This window comes from Podarcis tiliguerta (assembly GCF_965153285.1).
Source record: "Podarcis tiliguerta genome assembly, chromosome: Z".
Lineage (NCBI taxonomy): Eukaryota > Metazoa > Chordata > Lepidosauria > Squamata > Lacertidae > Podarcis > Podarcis tiliguerta.
The window spans coordinates 32,643,142-32,661,324 of record NC_139553.1 but is presented as its reverse complement, the minus strand read 5'-3'; the positions used below and the strand labels follow the sequence as shown (position 1 = coordinate 32,661,324).

At 42.4% G+C, this 18,183-nt stretch overlaps 1 protein-coding gene across 6 annotated transcripts in view; it reads right to left on the bottom strand.

Moving 5' to 3' along the window:
* ENOX2 (ecto-NOX disulfide-thiol exchanger 2) overlaps positions 1–18,183 on the bottom strand; it is a 40,744-nt gene that overhangs the window by 20,234 nt on the left and 2,327 nt on the right. For 4 of the 6 annotated variants that reach the window (XR_014507437.1, XM_083424294.1, XM_083424295.1 and 1 more), the window contains exons 2-5: positions 7,696–7,812; positions 3,910–4,041; positions 2,768–2,905; positions 594–800 (exon numbers count right to left, since the gene is read on the bottom strand). Coding sequence is in view for 5 of the 6 variants with exons in the window: in XM_083424294.1 (XP_083280420.1) it covers positions 594–800; positions 2,768–2,905; positions 3,910–4,041; positions 7,696–7,812 (594 nt within the window). In the remaining variant the exon portion in view is untranslated. Of the gene's footprint in view, positions 1–593; positions 801–2,767; positions 2,906–3,909; positions 4,042–7,695; positions 7,813–13,154; positions 15,304–18,183 lie in introns of those variants that run through there. The other 2 variants (XM_083424296.1, XM_083424297.1) reach the window with 2 other exon arrangements.

Here is an 18,183-nt window from a genome sequence, read left to right as displayed (position 1 = left end):
GCCCACCCTGTGGAATGCCCTCCCATCAGATGTCAAGGAGATAAGTAACTACTGTATACAAGGTTTACCTTTAGGAGACATCTGAAGGCAGCTATGTATAGGGAAGTTTTTAATGTTTAATGTTTTATTATGTTTCTGTATATGCTGGAAGCTGCCAAAAGTGGCTGGGGAAACCCAGTCAGATGGGCAGGGTACAAACAACAACAACAACAACAACAACAACTATCATCATCATCATTAATCATAGAGACTCACTGCTTGTTGCACTAGAATTATTCCCTCTCTTCGTGAGCTGTGCAGCTCACAAGAGTTCCTTACTGTTGTTTCATGCTGACATTTTTTAGCTTGTTGGAATTTTGGAATTGGGCATTTTCCTGTTTTTTATTAGACAAATTTATGAAAGCTATTCACAATGGTCTGTGTCACCATTGCATGTTATAGTGAAGTTAAAAGACTCCTTAGCCAAATAACTGAAACTGGTGAGAGATGACTGTACAACTGGGAAAATGGAAGGGGACACAACAGACATGACTGCATGTGGCTTTTGCAACTCTACAGAAGAATTATCAAAAGCAAAGACAAACAATATCTACCAGACAAATAAATAGCCTTGTCCACCATGTATTCCTCAGAAAAACGGATGTGGCAGAAGTGCTTTTTGCTCTTCCGAAGCGCTAAGATCTCTCCACACTGCTCAAAAATCTCCACAACAGTCTCTTCTGTTGCATTTTCCGGCAGTCCTCCAACAAATACCGTCTTGCATCCAGGAGGTCTTTCCCTTGTGGTGGGAGGAGGGAGATCTAAGGACAACAAGAAATATGATACATAATCTTGCCACAAGCAAAAGACATCTGGTATTCAACTACAATCCGACAGCAACTGCTGCGCATTTGTGTTTAAGTGTCAGAAGGCTTGGCCAGCCCTGGCCTCTTCCACACTTGCACTTGTCCTGTGCCTAGAAAGCACAGATCTAAGTGGTGTTCCACTTGCCCCATGCAGTTTTGCCTTTGCCCTGCAGGTTTTCCCCAGGGGAATGTGGCAGGGCAAATGGAACTGTGGATGAGCCTTCAACCTTGCCAGACAAAGTTATATCCTGCCAGCCTTAAAATATCAAAAATCAGTATCTTTCCAGGACAGCATGCTTCCCAAAGAAGAAAATATCCTCTCTTTTTGGCAACAGCTCACTGCTAGATTCATACTAAAAATAAACTGCAAGAACAGTGCACAGCCAAATACAAACACCCTTATACTATTGGACACAATACCACCAGCTTTATAAAAAGGGGGAAATGAGGGTCTATAAAATTTACTTGGGTTTTCTTTTTATTACTGCTTGCTGTTTAGCAGCCTGCAGCAACAGCTGTGCAAAACTAGGCTTCCATTTGGAAAATGTCCTATGCATTTTCATGTTCCAATCTATAGCCCAGCATACTGCACAATCAGCCCTTCATGATGTCGTAAATCTTATTTTTTTAAAAAAAGATTTGCAACCTCATGTCTATAGCTTCCTCTTCCAATTACTCCCTGACCTTGAAAATATTCTAAAACAGAGAGGGTTCAACTAGAAAGTGTTAGAGATGTACTGCCAAGCAGACTAGAGCTGAGTTCTGGGAAGTTACGCACTTAGAATCATAGAGTTGGAATAGACCACAAGGGCCATTGAGTCCAACCCCCTGCCAAGCAGGGAACACCATCAGAGCGCTCCTGACATATGGTTGTCAAGCCTATGCTTAAAGACCTCCAAAGAAGGAGACTCCACCACACTCCTTGGCAGCAAATTCCACTGTCGAACAGCTCTTACTGTCAGGAAGTTCTTCCTAATGTTTAGGTGGAATCTTCTTTCTTGTAGTTTGGATCCATTGCTCTGTGTCTGCTTCTCTGGAGCAGCAGAAAACAACCTTTCTCCCTCCTCTAAATGACATCCTTTTATATATTTGAACATGGCTATCATATCACCCCTTAACCTCCTCTTCTCCAGGCTAAACATGCCCAGCTCCCTTAGCCGTTCCTCATAAGGCATCGTTTCCAGGCCTTTGACCATTTTGGTTGCCCTCCTCTGGACACGTTCCAGTTTGTCAGTGTCCTTCTTGAACTGTGGTGCCCAGAACTGGACACAGTACTCCAGGTGAGGTCTGACCAGAGCAGAATACAGTGGCACTATAACTTCCCTTGATCTAGATGCTATACTCCTATTGATGCAGCCCAGAATTGCAGTGGCTTTTTTAGCTGCCGCGTCACACTGTTGGCTCATGTCAAGTTTGTGGTCAAACTTACCTCCCTTCCCTTCATCAAGTGGCATTCTAGACCAGGGATAGGTGTCATACAACTCTCCAGAAGTCACTGGACACCAACCCTTGTGATCCTTGACTGCCACTGGTTCTCCCTGCCACTGATTCCCCCACAACCACCTCTAGACTGCTGTTTTAATCAGTAATGTTTGCTTCTCCATTTTGCCTCTCATTAAGTGGACAGAATCAGCAAGCAGCACAGCAGGGTAGTACAGAGATGGCCTCACTCTTTGAGGACATGAAGATGCTTGAGGCTCCCAGCGCTCCCTTTGAGGTGGTCCTGGCCATCTCTACAATCTAAAAGCTATTCTGGCTTGGCCAAACTATAAAAAATATCCTGTTGGGAAAAGAGCTTCTTCTTCCCTCCATGATCTGTACATCCACCAGATGTAAAGAGGGACACCATTAGATGTCCCTCTTTACTTTCAATATTTCCCGATTGATCCCAGTGCAACTGCAAGAATTATGGCAAGGATTACTTGAGTTAGGTGGGAAGAGTGTGCAACTTTTGCAATGAATGATCTCCTTAATCACTGGTGGTGGCACTATTTCCAAGCCAGACATCAAGGGACTGATTGGTGGGATCCCAGTCATCATTCCAAGGGCAGGGTCGAAGTCTGAAACAGAGAGGATATCAAGCTAGAGTGTTTCGGCTGCAACTGCACAATAATTCTAACTAGGAAAGCAGATTTTTTCCCCATCAATAAAATCAAAACTTAAAGGACGTGAGAGATACATAAAGCAATGAGTCTGGAGAAGCAGAGCCATTTGGCAGCCCACATTATCCCACAAAAGCCAGTTCTCATGCATGGGAGGACAAAGATGCAGGCAGGCAGGACTGAAGAAAAAGAGAGCCCACAGTATATCCCAACACTGGGAGATTAGCCTCACTTCCTCCTAGTTTTGTAACTGAAATGACAGCCATGCATACCACCACACTGAAAGCTGGCTCAGGCATCTGTTTTGCCTCTTCCACTCCAGGCTGCCTTGCCTTCTTTTAATTTTAGAAGTGCTGAATGAGTGCTTATGCATAAATCCATTCATTCAGTCAATTACTTTTTTTTTAAAGGAAACTTTTTAAAAAGTGCTTAACGGCTCCATAGATGGAGTGGAGGTGTTTTTTGGTAACATACAAGAGGGTCGGCCAATCAGGCCAATCACAGCCAGATTCTGCTTTAAAGTTGCAGAGCTGTTTTTTGTTTATTGTTGCAGCCACTCCTAAGGGCCAAGTAGACAGAGCGCTCAACTGATTGTCTAGTCTTGCAAAGACCCTTTCAAAGTGCTATTTTGAAGGGTGTTTTGCAGGTGCTGCCAATCACCTGATTAGTGAAACCTGCAAACACCCTTTCAGATAATCCAAGTTTTGACCTACCCCATAACTGACATCATATATGACTTCCAATAGATGTAGGACAGATGGGCATGGCTTCCCTGAAAATGGCCTTGTTGGCTAAATAAGGAGGCCTAACAGGCCTAATCAGACACAGGCCAGAGGTTTCCCACCCATTTTAGGCTATGGATCTTGTGTGTTCTCTGAACATTTACTCCCCTTAACACTCCACTGGAAAAATTAAGCATTGCGTGCTTACAGCGGTGATACCAAACCAAGAGCACAACCTACCAGGCAAAAGAGGATCTCCTGTTATTCCCATTGGTGCCATCCCCAAGTTATTCATTGCAGTGGTCCAGGCTGTTGGATCTGACATGCCCAAATCCATTGGAGGAGACTCTAGACTCAGATTTGGGATGCTGTCTGCAGAAAGGATTATGATTGACAAACATATTAACAAATGTACTTTTTTTTTTAAATTATCAGCCTTTCTTACCCCAAAATGGAAAAGTGATAGAAACCAAATAAATCTCCCCTATAAAATGACACCCTGCATATCTTGGCAAATGATGGGATAAATTCTAAGGGGAGAGTAGGATGCAACAAATACTCGCTTTAGGCACAAACTATTTGATGCAATCCACATTTGCCTGTGCTCCCCTCCCGAGTATCATCCCATCCCCCATGTACCAACATCTTGTTCTTTCCAAAATAAGAGCTCTAGTTGTAAAGGCACAAGTCTTAAAATAGATCTGAGCCAGCACTTATCATGGGCCCCAGAATGATCCTCTGATGGCAGAGTATATAACCCCTAAAAAAAACACACTAGGCCATAATCCAGGGCAAAGTCCATGTGTTATCTGCACGTCCAAAGGCCAAATCCCACTGTCAAACTCCTGAATACATTTTCAAATTCTCTCCCATCTGCCCCAAGCTTAAAAAACAGTGGAGAGATTTGGCATAAGAGCAGTTTCAAGTGGCAAAGTCACACACAAAACTTAGTACATCGCAATGCCATCTTAGATCTCATGCCGAGTACTAGTAGTTTAAATTTGTTTATTCTTTTACTTATATCCCACCCTTCATCACGAAGCCCTTCATCTCAAGGCAAGTAACAGCAGCAGGGTTGCCATATTTCAAAAACTGAAAACCCATACACAAAAGTTGTTGTTTTGGCCAAAGTTGTTGATGCCCGCACATTTCAGCAATTTCCACCTGGATACTGTTTCCAATGGCTGAATCCTGGGAATGTCTGGAAAATTATGGTCTTATGGCAACCCTAAACAACAGGGCAATACACAAGTAATAGAATTACCAGGAGGACCACCCCAACCCATCTTGAAGTTTGAGCAGGACAATAGGAAAAACACTGACTGGCAAAAACTGCTTCTAGGGAATCTCACCTCGCATACTAATGACAGTTCATCTGTCCTTCTTTGTCTGAAATAATTATTCGGCTCCTCCCCTTGTACCTGCGATTACTCTATTCCAGCTCAACAGTGAAGGGAAAGCAGTGGGGATGGAATGCTTAGAATGAGCCAACAGGCCCTTGCACATCTCATCAGATCAATTTCCACTGCAACAGGTGTACTTTACATCCTCTGACCCATTCCTTTAATTGCCTGAAGAACTTGTAATTCAATTAACTCCTATCTTTCCTGGCCACTGGCCATACTGGCTGTGGCAGATGAGAGTTAGAATCCAACAATATCTGGAGGGCCACTGGGTCCCCATCCAATGCTATGTTGGGGTGGGCGCTCTTGAAGAGTAAGGAAGTTTTCTGCTTCATGCAGTATCATTTTAGCACAATCATCAACCCTGATGTGTAGTCTGGGGCTCTAATTTCCTTTTGGATGGCTTTGCTATTTTCAGCAGGTTCCATATCACAAATCCCCAAAATAAGAACAATCCCACATTTTTGCATGCAACTGATGCAGGTTAAATGGTATTGCTATGAGTTTGTGGGTGCCAGGCTTCTCTAATCCCTGGATTCAGCAAGTGTTAAAAGCTAATCAATCCAAGCTAGCTTTCTGTGAGTTGATAGCCTGGGTGATGAGCCATTAAGAGGGATTAAGGACTCTGTGGGAGATGGCAAATGAGCCCCTCCCTCCACTCACAGATAGTGAGAAGGACAAAAGTTAGAGTTGAGAGTGAGCAGTGATGTGTCCGAGAAGCAAAACAGCAAGCAGAGTGACCGAGAGCCATGATGGATCTCTGCTTGAATCCAGTGCTGCAGCTATGGAAGAAACAATGCCCATTCGGGGTGTTAATAGTGTGAACCCCTGCATAGCAGGCTCAGGTTGTATATATGTGTAAATAAACCATATATCCTAAAGACTCAGCTGTGCCTCATTCCCAAAAGGAAACATGAACCCTGGGTAAGTGCCTGGAACCGCCGGAATCTCACACCACTTGGAAATTAGGGGTGTGTGCAACTGTATCTATATTGGGCTAATGAAAATTGGTAAAGGAACATATGAGCTATTGAGTTTCACAGAGCTGTTCATCCAACACAAGGAGTTACCTAGCTTGTGAAATTTTGTGAAATTCAAGTCGTATTTCTATGTCAACCTGCATTGGCTCAATTAAATATATGCTTTTCCTTAGCTTGTGTTTCACATACTTTGGGATCATCATGGCAATGTCCGTGTTTCATTCCAATTTTTTATGGCAGTGAGGATGTCTTCTAAGGAAGGATAAGAAGTACTTTGTTTTTGCTACTGCATATCAACCAGACCAACAAACATAAACCCCCAATTCAGATTCATCCTGACTCAAGCACGTACACAGCTGTGACTCGCTGACTTCTGGCTATCAAGTGACAAGTAATAGAAATCCCAGAACTCAGGATCCCTGGCATGGAATGAGCTAGAATAACAGGACATTTTTCCATTCTAAAAGTGAGTCTCCGTTCGCTTAGGTTCTCTCATGCAGCCCCACAACTAAAATTATAAACACAATTTAAAACATTAGATTTTAAAAGCCAATTAAATCATCCAACACAATGCGGTAGATAAAAACAGCAACCATTAAAATTACAGACCAACAATCTTATTCAGTTAAAAGCTGCAAAAAACAATTGTGTGTTTTAAGGCCTGCTTATACACAAACAGACTGAGCATAAGACAAACATCCTGGTGGAGTAAGTTCCACAGTGTGGGGCCACCAGTAAAAAGGCCCCATTTCCCCCCACTTCCAACCTGATGAATCTTAAAGGCAGACCTACAAACAAGACTTCTATAGCCAATATCAGGGTTGGGCAGGTTCATGTAAAATATAGGTAGCCCTTCGGATATCCTGGTCCCAAACCATTTAGGTTTTAAAAAGTAACCGCCAACACTATATCTGGGCCTGAAAACTCACTGGTAATGAAAGTGGCAAGTGTAGAATTGGTGTTATATGCTCTGGTCATCTGGCCCCCCAAAGCAACTGGGGAATGCATTCTGTACCAGCTGAAACTTTTGAACAGTGTTTGAGGACAGCCCCACATACAGCATGTTAAAGTAGCATAATTGGGATGCAATCAGGGCATGGACTACTGTGGTCCGCTCCACTTTCTCCAGATAGAGTAACATCTTATGTATCAGTTATTTATGGGAACAGATTCCATCAGCAACATCCTAGAAAACAGCAAGTCCAGGAGAATCCCTCAGACTGTGTGCCTGGTCCTTCAGGTGGAGTGCAACCTCATCAACTCTGGGAACACACTATGGTCCAGGGCACCATGTTTCCTACCCGCAGTGCCTCTGTCTTATCCAGATTAAGCTTCAGCTTGTTTGCCCACATCCATCCTAAAACCCCTAAAACTAGAAGGTGGAAACAATGAACAGAGTTGTACATCATCCACAAACTGATGACGCTTTAGCTCAGACTTCCAAGCTATTTCTCCCAGCAGCTTCATGTACATGTTAACAATTAGGCAAGACAGGAGAAACAGAAGTGGTCATGGAGAGGAAAGAACTTTCCCAGTACCATCTTCTGGGTCTGTCCTGTTGTGTTCTTGTATCCCCCATTCATAGTTAAGACATCCCCCAGGCACAAGCACAGCTTGCTACACCACATGCACACGTGGCCTACCTGTAGGCAAATTTATCCTCTTCCGTTTCTGGCTTGCCTCGCCTCCATTTTCAGCAGGGCTGCTATTGAATGGCAGAGGTTTGCTATTGCCAGGGTCAAAGGGCAGGTGGTTTAGTCCTGAGAGAGACGGAAAAGGGAAGAATTTGTTAAGAACAGCATTTGATCCCTTCTAATTTTCAAACAAATCCTCAATACCCAAGTGCAAGCCAAATGTTTTCACAACACAGCCTCAGAGAGTGAAAAGCCTGAAGTAATACAAGAAAACACTGCACTATTCACCTACTGGAAAAGAGGTTGGCAATTGGCAGCCCACAAAACAAGCATGGTCCAAAGGGGATGCAGGCCCTCCCCACACAGCTGCCAGCCCTCTTCTAACTGCTTAGGGGAAGCAGACAATTTGCATACTTATGGATCTAAATTAGTCCCATAACTGTAAAAGCTATTGTACCTACTTTTTAGTCAAGTATTTCTATATACCATTGAGGGCAAGAGCTGCAGGTATTTTTATAATTTGAAAGGCATTTGATAAAAGAATGACTATTTATACATTTATACTTAGATTATTCTCTGCTGTACAGGGACTAGTAGTTTAAAAAATGAATAATTTTTTAAAAACAAACAAACAAACAAACAGGAACTTAATAATTGATGGTCACTGATGCTGCTGGTGCTGAATACCTTCCATACAAATCTGAAGTCCAGCTTTGTGTTGTGGTACTAGGAAATTGGGGGGGGGGGACGGGACGGACGAGAGAGAGACAAGCTTCAGAAATTTGTTTGCAATTAACCTTGGCAGCTAGCACAATTGGTTATGACAACAAATACAGGATACAAGTGGTAAGACTGTCTAGCATTGCAACACCTGAAAAGCAAGAGGAAAGCTTAACTGAACAGAACATCTTGACTAAGTTCTCACCAATATGGCTTATCACATAAGAAGAACCTGGAGAAGTGAAAGGGTCCTTTTGTAGCAAAGAGGGAATGAGCTGTTGTGAAGGAATTATCCTGGCATGTTGTGTATCAAGCAGACTTGCCTCTTGAGGACAGAACTTTATTTGATGATGCTAGGTGTTAAACCCTATGCTAATCCCAAAGACCTGGTGAGAGTAGCGGCAACAAGTCTCAGCCATCACTGGGATGGTTGGAGAGTCTTGGGGCACTTCAGAACGATAAACATTTACTGCTAGAGCATTCCCTACATAGTCAGGTTTACATTTCCTGCACCTGGAACCAAGGCTGCAATAGTGACAGTCTTCTCTCTTGCCAGAATGCTGGGACAGACATGTCGGAAAACTCTGAACGGAGATGTTTAAAGCAAATGTATAGACTTCAGTTCTGCATACACCAGGGCCACACAATTTGCAATCTACCAAACACAGACTCATTGCACACAGACATGCTGTTACAACACCTCTCAATTTTATTTTATTTCATTTATTTCATTTACTGTACTGGCCTGAATATAAGCCTGACTTTCCCCCCAAATTCCGACCGTGAAAAGTTAAAGGCTTAAATTCGCGACCTTACAAAAACTGGCTTTTATGATATCACTGCTGAAACAGACATATCTAAGCCAAAGCAATCTTCTAAGAGCTTGAGAATATTTCCCAGCCTAGCTCCATGAGGAGCAAGAGGAGCGAAACAAAGATCCTCTTTTTCAGCCACCTTTCTAGAGATGTTTGAGGAAATTATTATTTCTTTGCTATGAACTAACTTGATCTGTACTTCTCAAAGCTGCAAATCAGAATATAACTATCCTTTGGGATTTGCACATATTTACATTTTGCAAGGTACTTTTAAAGCAAAAACTTTATCAAAACATGTTTTAAATTGCATTGTTTTGAGATACATATATTCAGAAATGTGATCCTCCCTCCCCCCAGCACTGCTTTTAAATGGGGCAGACCAGACATATGAATGAACACATACAAAAGTGACAGGGAATCAAAACAGTCAAATTTGCCCAATCCTATAGCTCCCTTACAGAGACGGTCCCAATATGGTCCTTTTGTAAATTAATTATTTACATAGCACCATCTACCTGCCTGCCACTTTGCAGAGGATAATGACAGGCCCAGCGGAGTTTACGATCTATAACTTAACATGGGAAATAAAGTGAGGAAGGTGGGCTTAAAGAGGGGATAAGTGGACTATGCAGAATTAGGCAAGCTAACAGGCAGGATCCGAGACCGGCGGGACCAGAGGTTTACCGAGGACCGGACTAAATTTACCGAGTATTTGAAAAGTATTTGTGATGATCAGATTACATTTGTAGGACTACAAGAGGTTCTGTGAGGAGTAATTAAATAAATATTGTAAAAATGGAAAGGGAGAAATGATTTGTTAGAAAAGGTAAAGGCAATATTAAGTTAAGAATTGCAGGAGAAATAATGAAGACGGAAGGCTATCAGAGATGCTGAAAGAAGTCCAAACAAGGACATATGTATAATAATTTGTGTGGTATGTCTTAAAAAAAATTGTATGCTAAAAATTAATAAAAAATATTATTTAAAAAAGAGGGGATAAGTGTGTGCTCATCTGAGTTACACACACAAAAGTTTAACTTCATTAGGGGTAGGGATTAAAGAGTTAATTAAGCATCCAAAAACAGCAATAGGAAATCCCTTGCAAGTTGATGTGGTGACAGAGAATCTTTGTGCTGCTATTACAACATCAACAAACCAAAGCCAAACATTGAAGCACTTGCCTGTGACTGTCGTAGGACAAAATAGCAAGTGAAATGAAAGAATGAGCAGATTCAGTACAATTTGCCTTAACCACCATAACCTGATTTTGGGAACTCTGACATGGCTCATTAGGATACGTTTGTAGTTGGAGGAGTTCACAGCGAAGCCGAAGCTTTGGGAACCATCTGTTCCAAGTTATTTAGTAGTCCACACTTTCCAAGAAGCAAATGAAAAGAATGCAAAGCGCCTGGAATATGACTGAAGGACTTGGAACCCCTAATCCAAGACACAAGTGCATTCTTGAAACACTGCAGCTAATTTTAAAGCAATTGTGAAGGCACCAGCAATTGAGAATACCATCCGCAAGCTGCTTGGTTACAATGTTGTTATTGCCATGTGCCCAAGGGTGTGGTCTGCAGAAATGCACAAAGAAAATAGCACCAAAGGGGCTTATGCAGCTGATCAGTACAAAGTTTACCCTATACAGTGGTACCTGGGGTTACAGAGGCTTCAGGTTACAGACTCTGCTAACCCAGAAATAGTACCTTGGGTTAAGAACTTTGCTTCAGGATGAGAACAGAAATCGCGTGGCGGTGGTGCAGCAGCAGCGGAAGGCCCCATTAGCTAAAGTGGTGCTTCAGGGTAAGAACAGTTTCAGGTTAAGAACGGACCTCCGAAACGAATTAAGTTTGTAACCAGAGGTACCACTGTACATAGATACGCCACAAGCTTACATTGATTTTATACCACCTCAAGTGTCCTGGTTTTTCTCAAAAGAATTCCTGGAACTGTAGTTTATAAGGGTGCTAAGTACTCTCTCTCTCTGAGATCTCGAACACCTAAGGAAGTACAACTCCCAGCGTTTCTTAGTTACATAGAATGCCTATTAAACCACTTTAATTCTATGGTATAAAGATGTACATAGTCTGCAAAACAGTCTTGCAAGTTTCAATTCAAAACAGGGCTGCATCACTTATTCCCCTGGATGTTTACTTGGTATTAAGTCTCACTGAGTTTAATGGGGCTTGCTCCTCTAGGTGTTAAAGCTACAATTTCCATTCCACCCTGTTTTCAACACAATCAATGCAGTTTCCATTCTGCCGCAGCTCAGTTTCCACGAAATACTGCGCTGTTTGACTCACGGTCTGCTATTTCACGTAACTTACATAATCAATGACAAAATTATTTCCACACCAATCAATTCAATGTAAAAGAAGTGTAAAAACAATGTAAAAAAATACTATGCATTGGTTGAAACAACCAATTTGCAGGAGAATAAAGATTGTACTTGCTGGATTGATTTCTCTTCTGGACCTTGGATAGAAATAGTGGCAATTTCCACTCCCACTAAAATTCTCTGATGTTCCAACCTGCTCCCGAATAAGCATGCATAGGATTTGCAGTCACCGTTTATTTAAAACATATTGACAAAAAAGTGTGACTGGTTATTTGGAAAGCAAATTAAAATAAAATAAACTGCATCTAAACTGCTCACCAGAGATGAGGGGGTTGCACTGGCACAACCCAAGACATACCTACTGCAAACACAGTCAGCCCAGGAGAGATTGGATTTCAATTGTGCTGTTAGGATGGTGACAGCTCAAATTCATAAGGAATAACTTGCCAAACTGCTAAATACAGTGGTACCTCAGGCTGCATACGCTTCAGGTTACAGACTCTAGAAATAGTGCTTCAGGTTAAGCACTTTGCTTCAGGATGAGAACAGAAATCGTGCTCCGGCGGCAAGGCGGCAGCAGGAGGCCCCATTAGCTAAAGTGGTGCTTCAGGTTAAGAACAGTTTCAGGTTAAGAACGGACCTCCAGAACAAATTAAGTACTTAACCTGAGGTACCACTGTATGGCCCACATCATGAATAGGGCAGGAAATATCTATGCTGCTACTCTAGCTTCCTCACTCCCATTGATTTAAAACAGGGGTCAGCAAACTTTTTCCACTGTCCCTCAGACCTTGGGGGGGGGCAGATTATATTTTTGGGGGGTGGGGGGACGATGCAAGAGCACCACGAGCCCCCTTACCTGTGTCTTGCGAGCGACAGGGGCTGGTGGTGGTGGCGGGGGAACGATGAGCGGCACTCGAAAGGGCTCCAGAGAGGGGCTGCTTAAAATGGTGGCCGCTTGAGCGCTGCTGCTGCTGCTGCTGGCACCAACAAAACTCAGCCTTCTTCCTCCTCTAGGCAGGGCGGGAAGAAGCCAGGAGGAGGGAGGAGGAGGAGGCGCCACCATGTGAGAGGGAGGGAAAGAACGTGCGCACCTGCGATCCATGTGGTGATTCCCGGACCATCTGCGGGCCGGATCCAGAAGGCAATTGTTTTAAAAGCTACAGTTTTTAAAGCTACAGAGCCAAGAAGTATACCTCTCCTGTTTATGAAGAATGGACTTTCATAGAAACTGAAACAGACTACTTTAAAGCAAAGTCTGCAAAAACAATTGCCAACTTCTTAGTTGCAAATTCAGCTAAATCTAAAGATTAAATCTAAAGGCTTACAACAGCAATACAATTACACACTGTGCCATCTGAGGTCCCACATATTTAAAAGGAAAAATATGAAAAAACCCCAAAGGAAACAAAACACATACATTGCCTAAAAACATTTAAAAACATTATTCCATATTTACGTACTTATAGATAACCTGTTTGGGGAAGCTAAAACAGACCCAAAAAATGCAGTTGGCCACATTTGATTTAGAAATTAATTAAAACAGCAGCATATGATCTTTTTAGGACCAGGTGAAAGGAGAAATAAATAGATACCTTGTGAGTTTCATGGAATTCTCCATCAAGCAGGGTGTAAAATAAAAAAGGGGGAGGGAGATTAATTAAATTGGAGATTATAACTTGTGTATCTACTAAAAGCAAATTCAACAGAGACCGAAGTGGAAAGTAGTATGTACAACCACACTGTATTACTTTCCACTCTGACTTCTATTTGAGACATTTTGTTTCACACATAGAAAAAGTGACAGCATTCGGTGGTAAAAGGTAGACTTCCTCCTTTTCTATAATTGCTTGACAATAAATTTGGTATACTCAAAGAATACAAAGGTGCCCTGAGCAGCAATAGAATCAGTTTCAAATATCTGTTGTTCTTTACCATTTTCAGTGGGAAGCAATTGTTGTTTCTCCATCCCAGTATACTTTGATGCAATTTAATATATTTTGCTCTTGGCACAATCTTAAGAGCTTCCTTAATTAGCACAGTATCTTAAGGACCCAACTATTTGTGACCTCAGCTGCATAGTTCTGCCCTCAAATGCTGGTGCATCCCCCCCTCAACTGTGAACACCAAAGACCCGAACCATATTGGAACTCTAGTGTAATGTAGCCTTTAAGCCTAGTATAGTTGTAGGTTTTAACCCAAGTCCCCCATTGCAATTCGGATCTGAATTGGGGGTGGGGGGTTCTGCAACTCCAATTTATGTGGGTGGTGGGGTGGAACTGCACTCAACGGCAAACTCTACAATTGCAGTCATGTATAATTTGGCTCTTACCATGCCTTCTATCAGCAACATTTCCCCCTTTTTTTAAAAAAAAAAATACACATCTTGCCTGATGAAGAGCTGTGAAACCTGACAGACAGCTCACTTTCTGTGACTTTCAAGTGGTCTAAATAAACGTATTATGCTACTGCTTCTATCTGAACCTGCTACTGCTACGAATGACCTGCTTCACTGACCTCTACCACTGTACGATGAAGATGACTATTGTAAAGGCTAACAGCTAAGTCAACTTTGTCTTCCAAAACGTTCATGTAGCAGGGAGACACCTTGACCTATAAAATCTAAAAACACTGCAGGAATGCTGTGCCACAGGCTTCCTTTGTCAGATGCATGCTGCACATAGAGAAGAGACTGACTATGATAACTACACAATGAAACTCATAAAGCATGCTTTGGAAGTATAAGCAGCTGCAAAAAGGGGGAAAGAATGGACTCAGCTTTCATACTTTTGGCCAAGATAAGCTAATTTTAATCTTTAATATTCACCAGTCACAAAGTGCTTACCTATCAACAGTGGCGGCAATCTGCATAAAGAACAGAGCTTGATTTCCGGTTTGAGGTAATCTCAATTACGTTTTGGATATAAATGTTATTATTTTTTCCCATTACACTGAAACTTGAGATTCAGAGATGACCTATTTTCCTACAGTCCCCTTGCACCTAGGAGTGGCTTGCTTCTGTTTCAAGCCACAGCTAGACGTCAAGAAGCCACTGCCCATCTGGTTAAATACTGTCTGTTTCAACATTTATTATAAAAAAACATATTCAAAGACACAATTCCAAATCCTTCCCATAACACATTTCAAGCCGCACAGAAACAGATTTAGAAAATTAAAGTCTAGAAAAAAATTGAGATAAAAAAATTAAAATCCTGAAAGCTCTTCTGAACCTCCCCTCCCAAACAGAGAGCCTTTGATGATTCCAAGGCAGATTGGGAAGGCTAAAAGCTGGGGAAACAGCATTAAAAGGCTATCAAGAGCACCAGATTGACCAGATACACTGTGGATTTAACTCCAACTATTCCTTATTTAAACTGTGCTCTTGCTGAATCCATATAATCCAAAAGATCCGGGAGCTCAGATTCAGTGTTATACTTGGCTGCAGGCACTCTGGCTAGAGCACCGGTCTCACTTGACTGTTGGTGTCGGTAGACTTTACTCTCCACCTCCCCATCGCAAACTAAGACTGCTCGTGGCAAACATATTGGAGTCGAAAATATTGAATCTCATTACACCAGAATGCAAACCGTACCTGTGAAATGCACAAAAAACATGATGGTGCTTCGCAAAGAGTGCTCTTCAGTCTCAGTGTGTTTTATCTTGCTACCCACACTACCGCACCATCATATAAACACAAACTAGTAACACAGTTCAGCCTGTGTGTGACGCATGTGCTGTGCTGGACCCTGCAAACAAACCAAGTGCCAGCAGCCAGCGTAACAAGAGGAGAGCTTAACGTCAATAAAGCTACACAGCAGGCAATTGGAAACGCTGGGATGCTAAAGAGGAAAGGCATGGAACTCTTTTTTTAAAATGAATTGCTGCCCACTGCTGCATCTGTCCCCATCAGTTACCAATCAGTGACTCTGTAAGAGACTAAATCCTGAACATTATGGGGAGATGGCCAGAGAGCAGGTGGCGAAGTAATTAACAGCATGCTCATCTGTGAATCTGCAAAGGATTTCAGTACTAGGATCACTGAGAAGCGGCATGCAATTGGCAAGCCTCAATCTTGCTGGCTGGCTGCCCTGTGAGTGGTTATCTTTGCCATAACTTAACCCTCAAGAGAAACTAGTACTACTTCTTAAGAATTCACACTAAAAAACCACCTTTTTAACTTCCCAACATGCTTATTTTATAACCATAACTTTGAAACAGAAAAAAGGTGAGGGGAAACCAAGATCAGCAGATAACCATACAGCCTTGTATTTTAAAAACTCACCTAGTAGCTCTAGGTAATCAGGAGTTCCATGAAGGTGAGTGAATAGGATGGCAGAGGAAGGAAGCGTTACTCTGCCCCTTCTCCCACAATGCTGTTGATAGAAGGCACTTTTTTTACTATCCTACAAAGAAGCTAGTAGCCTGCATTTCTACCTTTGTGTGGAGGAGAAGGAGCCTTCCCTTCATTTTCAACCAGCATAGAGACACAGGCTACTATTCTCTTAGGTAAAGGGAAAGGGACTCTTGACCATTAGGTCCAGTCGCAGATGACTCTGGGGTTGCGGCGCTCATCTCGCTTTACTGGCCAAGGGAGCCAGCGTACAGCTTCCTGGTCATGTGCCCAGCATGACTAAGCCGCTTCTGGTGAACCAGAGCAGCATACGGAAACAACGTTTACCCTCCCGCCGGAGTGGTACCTATTTATCTACTTACACTTTGACATGCTTTCGAACTGCTAGGTTGCCAGAAACTGGGACCGAGCAACGGGAGCTCACCCCGTCATGGGGATTCGAACCACCGACCTGCATCCCAGTACTATTCTCTTAGCAGGCTGTTAATTTTTGTAGGCTTATTTACAAGGCTAAACATAAATACAGTATGGCGAATATTCCAGAGAATAAATATTGCAGCAAAGCTACACTCTGGGTGGTAGGAAATTCTGTGGTAACTGCTACAAGGGGTCCTTCCTACAAAAGATATTCACGCATTACCTGTTCTTTGGCCATGCAAGATAAAAAAAACAAACAGGTTTATTGTATGTGTGTCAAGTAGCATTTATTTCTCTCTCTCTCTCTCTCTCTCACACACACACACACATATATATATATATAAAATCAAGTCCAATGCACATATAGACTGAGATAAAAAAATCTTCACATAAAAGATTTGCTGAAAGGTTTTCCCTTAGGTGCCAAAAAGACAACAAAAACTTCACCTGTCTGATATGCAGTGGAAGAAAGATCCAAATGGAATCTGCCATAACTCCCAAGGCCCAGTTCCTACAAAGTATGAAATGGGCCTCCTGATAAGATGGCATATTCAGTGAGCAGTTGGGTATACAGTGGTACCTCAGGTTAAGTACTTAATTTGTTCCGGAGGTCTGTTCTTAACCTGAAACTGCTCTTAACCTGAATCACCACTTTGGCTAATGGGGCCTCCTGCTGCTGCCGCCACGCAATTTCTCTTCTCATCTTGAAGCAAAGTTCTTAACCCAAGGTACTATTTCTGGGTTAGCGGAGTCTGTAACCTGAAGCGTATGTAATCCTGAAGCGTATGTAACTTGAGGTACCACTGTAGTAGCAACCCTAGTTTACTGTCTCCTTGGCCTGACACCAAGTGCACACACCCTCACAGCCACCTCTAAGCCAGAGTGGTTTCCTGGAAATGGAAGTCATGTGGACCACAGCAATTCCCCTGTGCCTGCAGCTTGTGCTTATGCTGCACCAAGTATCCAGGTGGGCACAGCTGTGCCAGATCAACTCCTCCCAGCCTGCCCGCCCAGGTCTCAGTAATACAAACCAGATCAGCACCCTCATCCACAATCAAATCATAGACTGTCTGATTATTCCGTTTCAGATCATCCTAAAAATGTTTTATTGATAAGTGGCACAGGTATATATAAATCTGAGGGGGAAACCATTACAGTCACAGAAAAGAATGTCTGTTGTTCCATAGAATGATGTGCAATACCTCATAAGAACATCAGAAGAACTGCTGGATGAGGCCAATGGTCCATCGAGCCTGGCATCCTGGGCTTAACAGTTGCCTGTGGGAAACCAGCAAGCCGTTTATTGCTGCCTCCAACTGTGGAAGCTATCACATGACATTTCTTTCATCTTCCAATGAAAGAAACCAGTGTGGACAAGGCAACAGGGCAGTTACTATGGTATCAAATTTCTACATGAGAAGCAATTTAATGTAGAGGCTCATGTGTGATAAACATTCACTTCGGCTTTCACACACAACCTCGGTATGCACATTAAGTGTCCATAGATTAATATGGGGGGGGGTGAGTAACCAAGTAATCACCTATTGGAAAATAAACACCTCTTTTTCTGATTTAAAAAATAAACAAGCACACTGATTGTCTTAATCAAACACTGAACGTTACACAAAAGATTTCGCCCACTTTTTATGCTGGGCAGAATACTGAATATGTGGTTTATACAGAGTACCCCAAAATATAACGTATATATCTAATTAACATATTGTTGCATGCCCCCCCAATCTCTGAGCAGTGCAAGATTCCAGGGGTTCCAAGAACTTACCCATGTTTTGGTTTCCTTTCCTTTTAATTTGCATACCGCCTTTCTATATTACTATACACATGGCAGTTTACAAGCT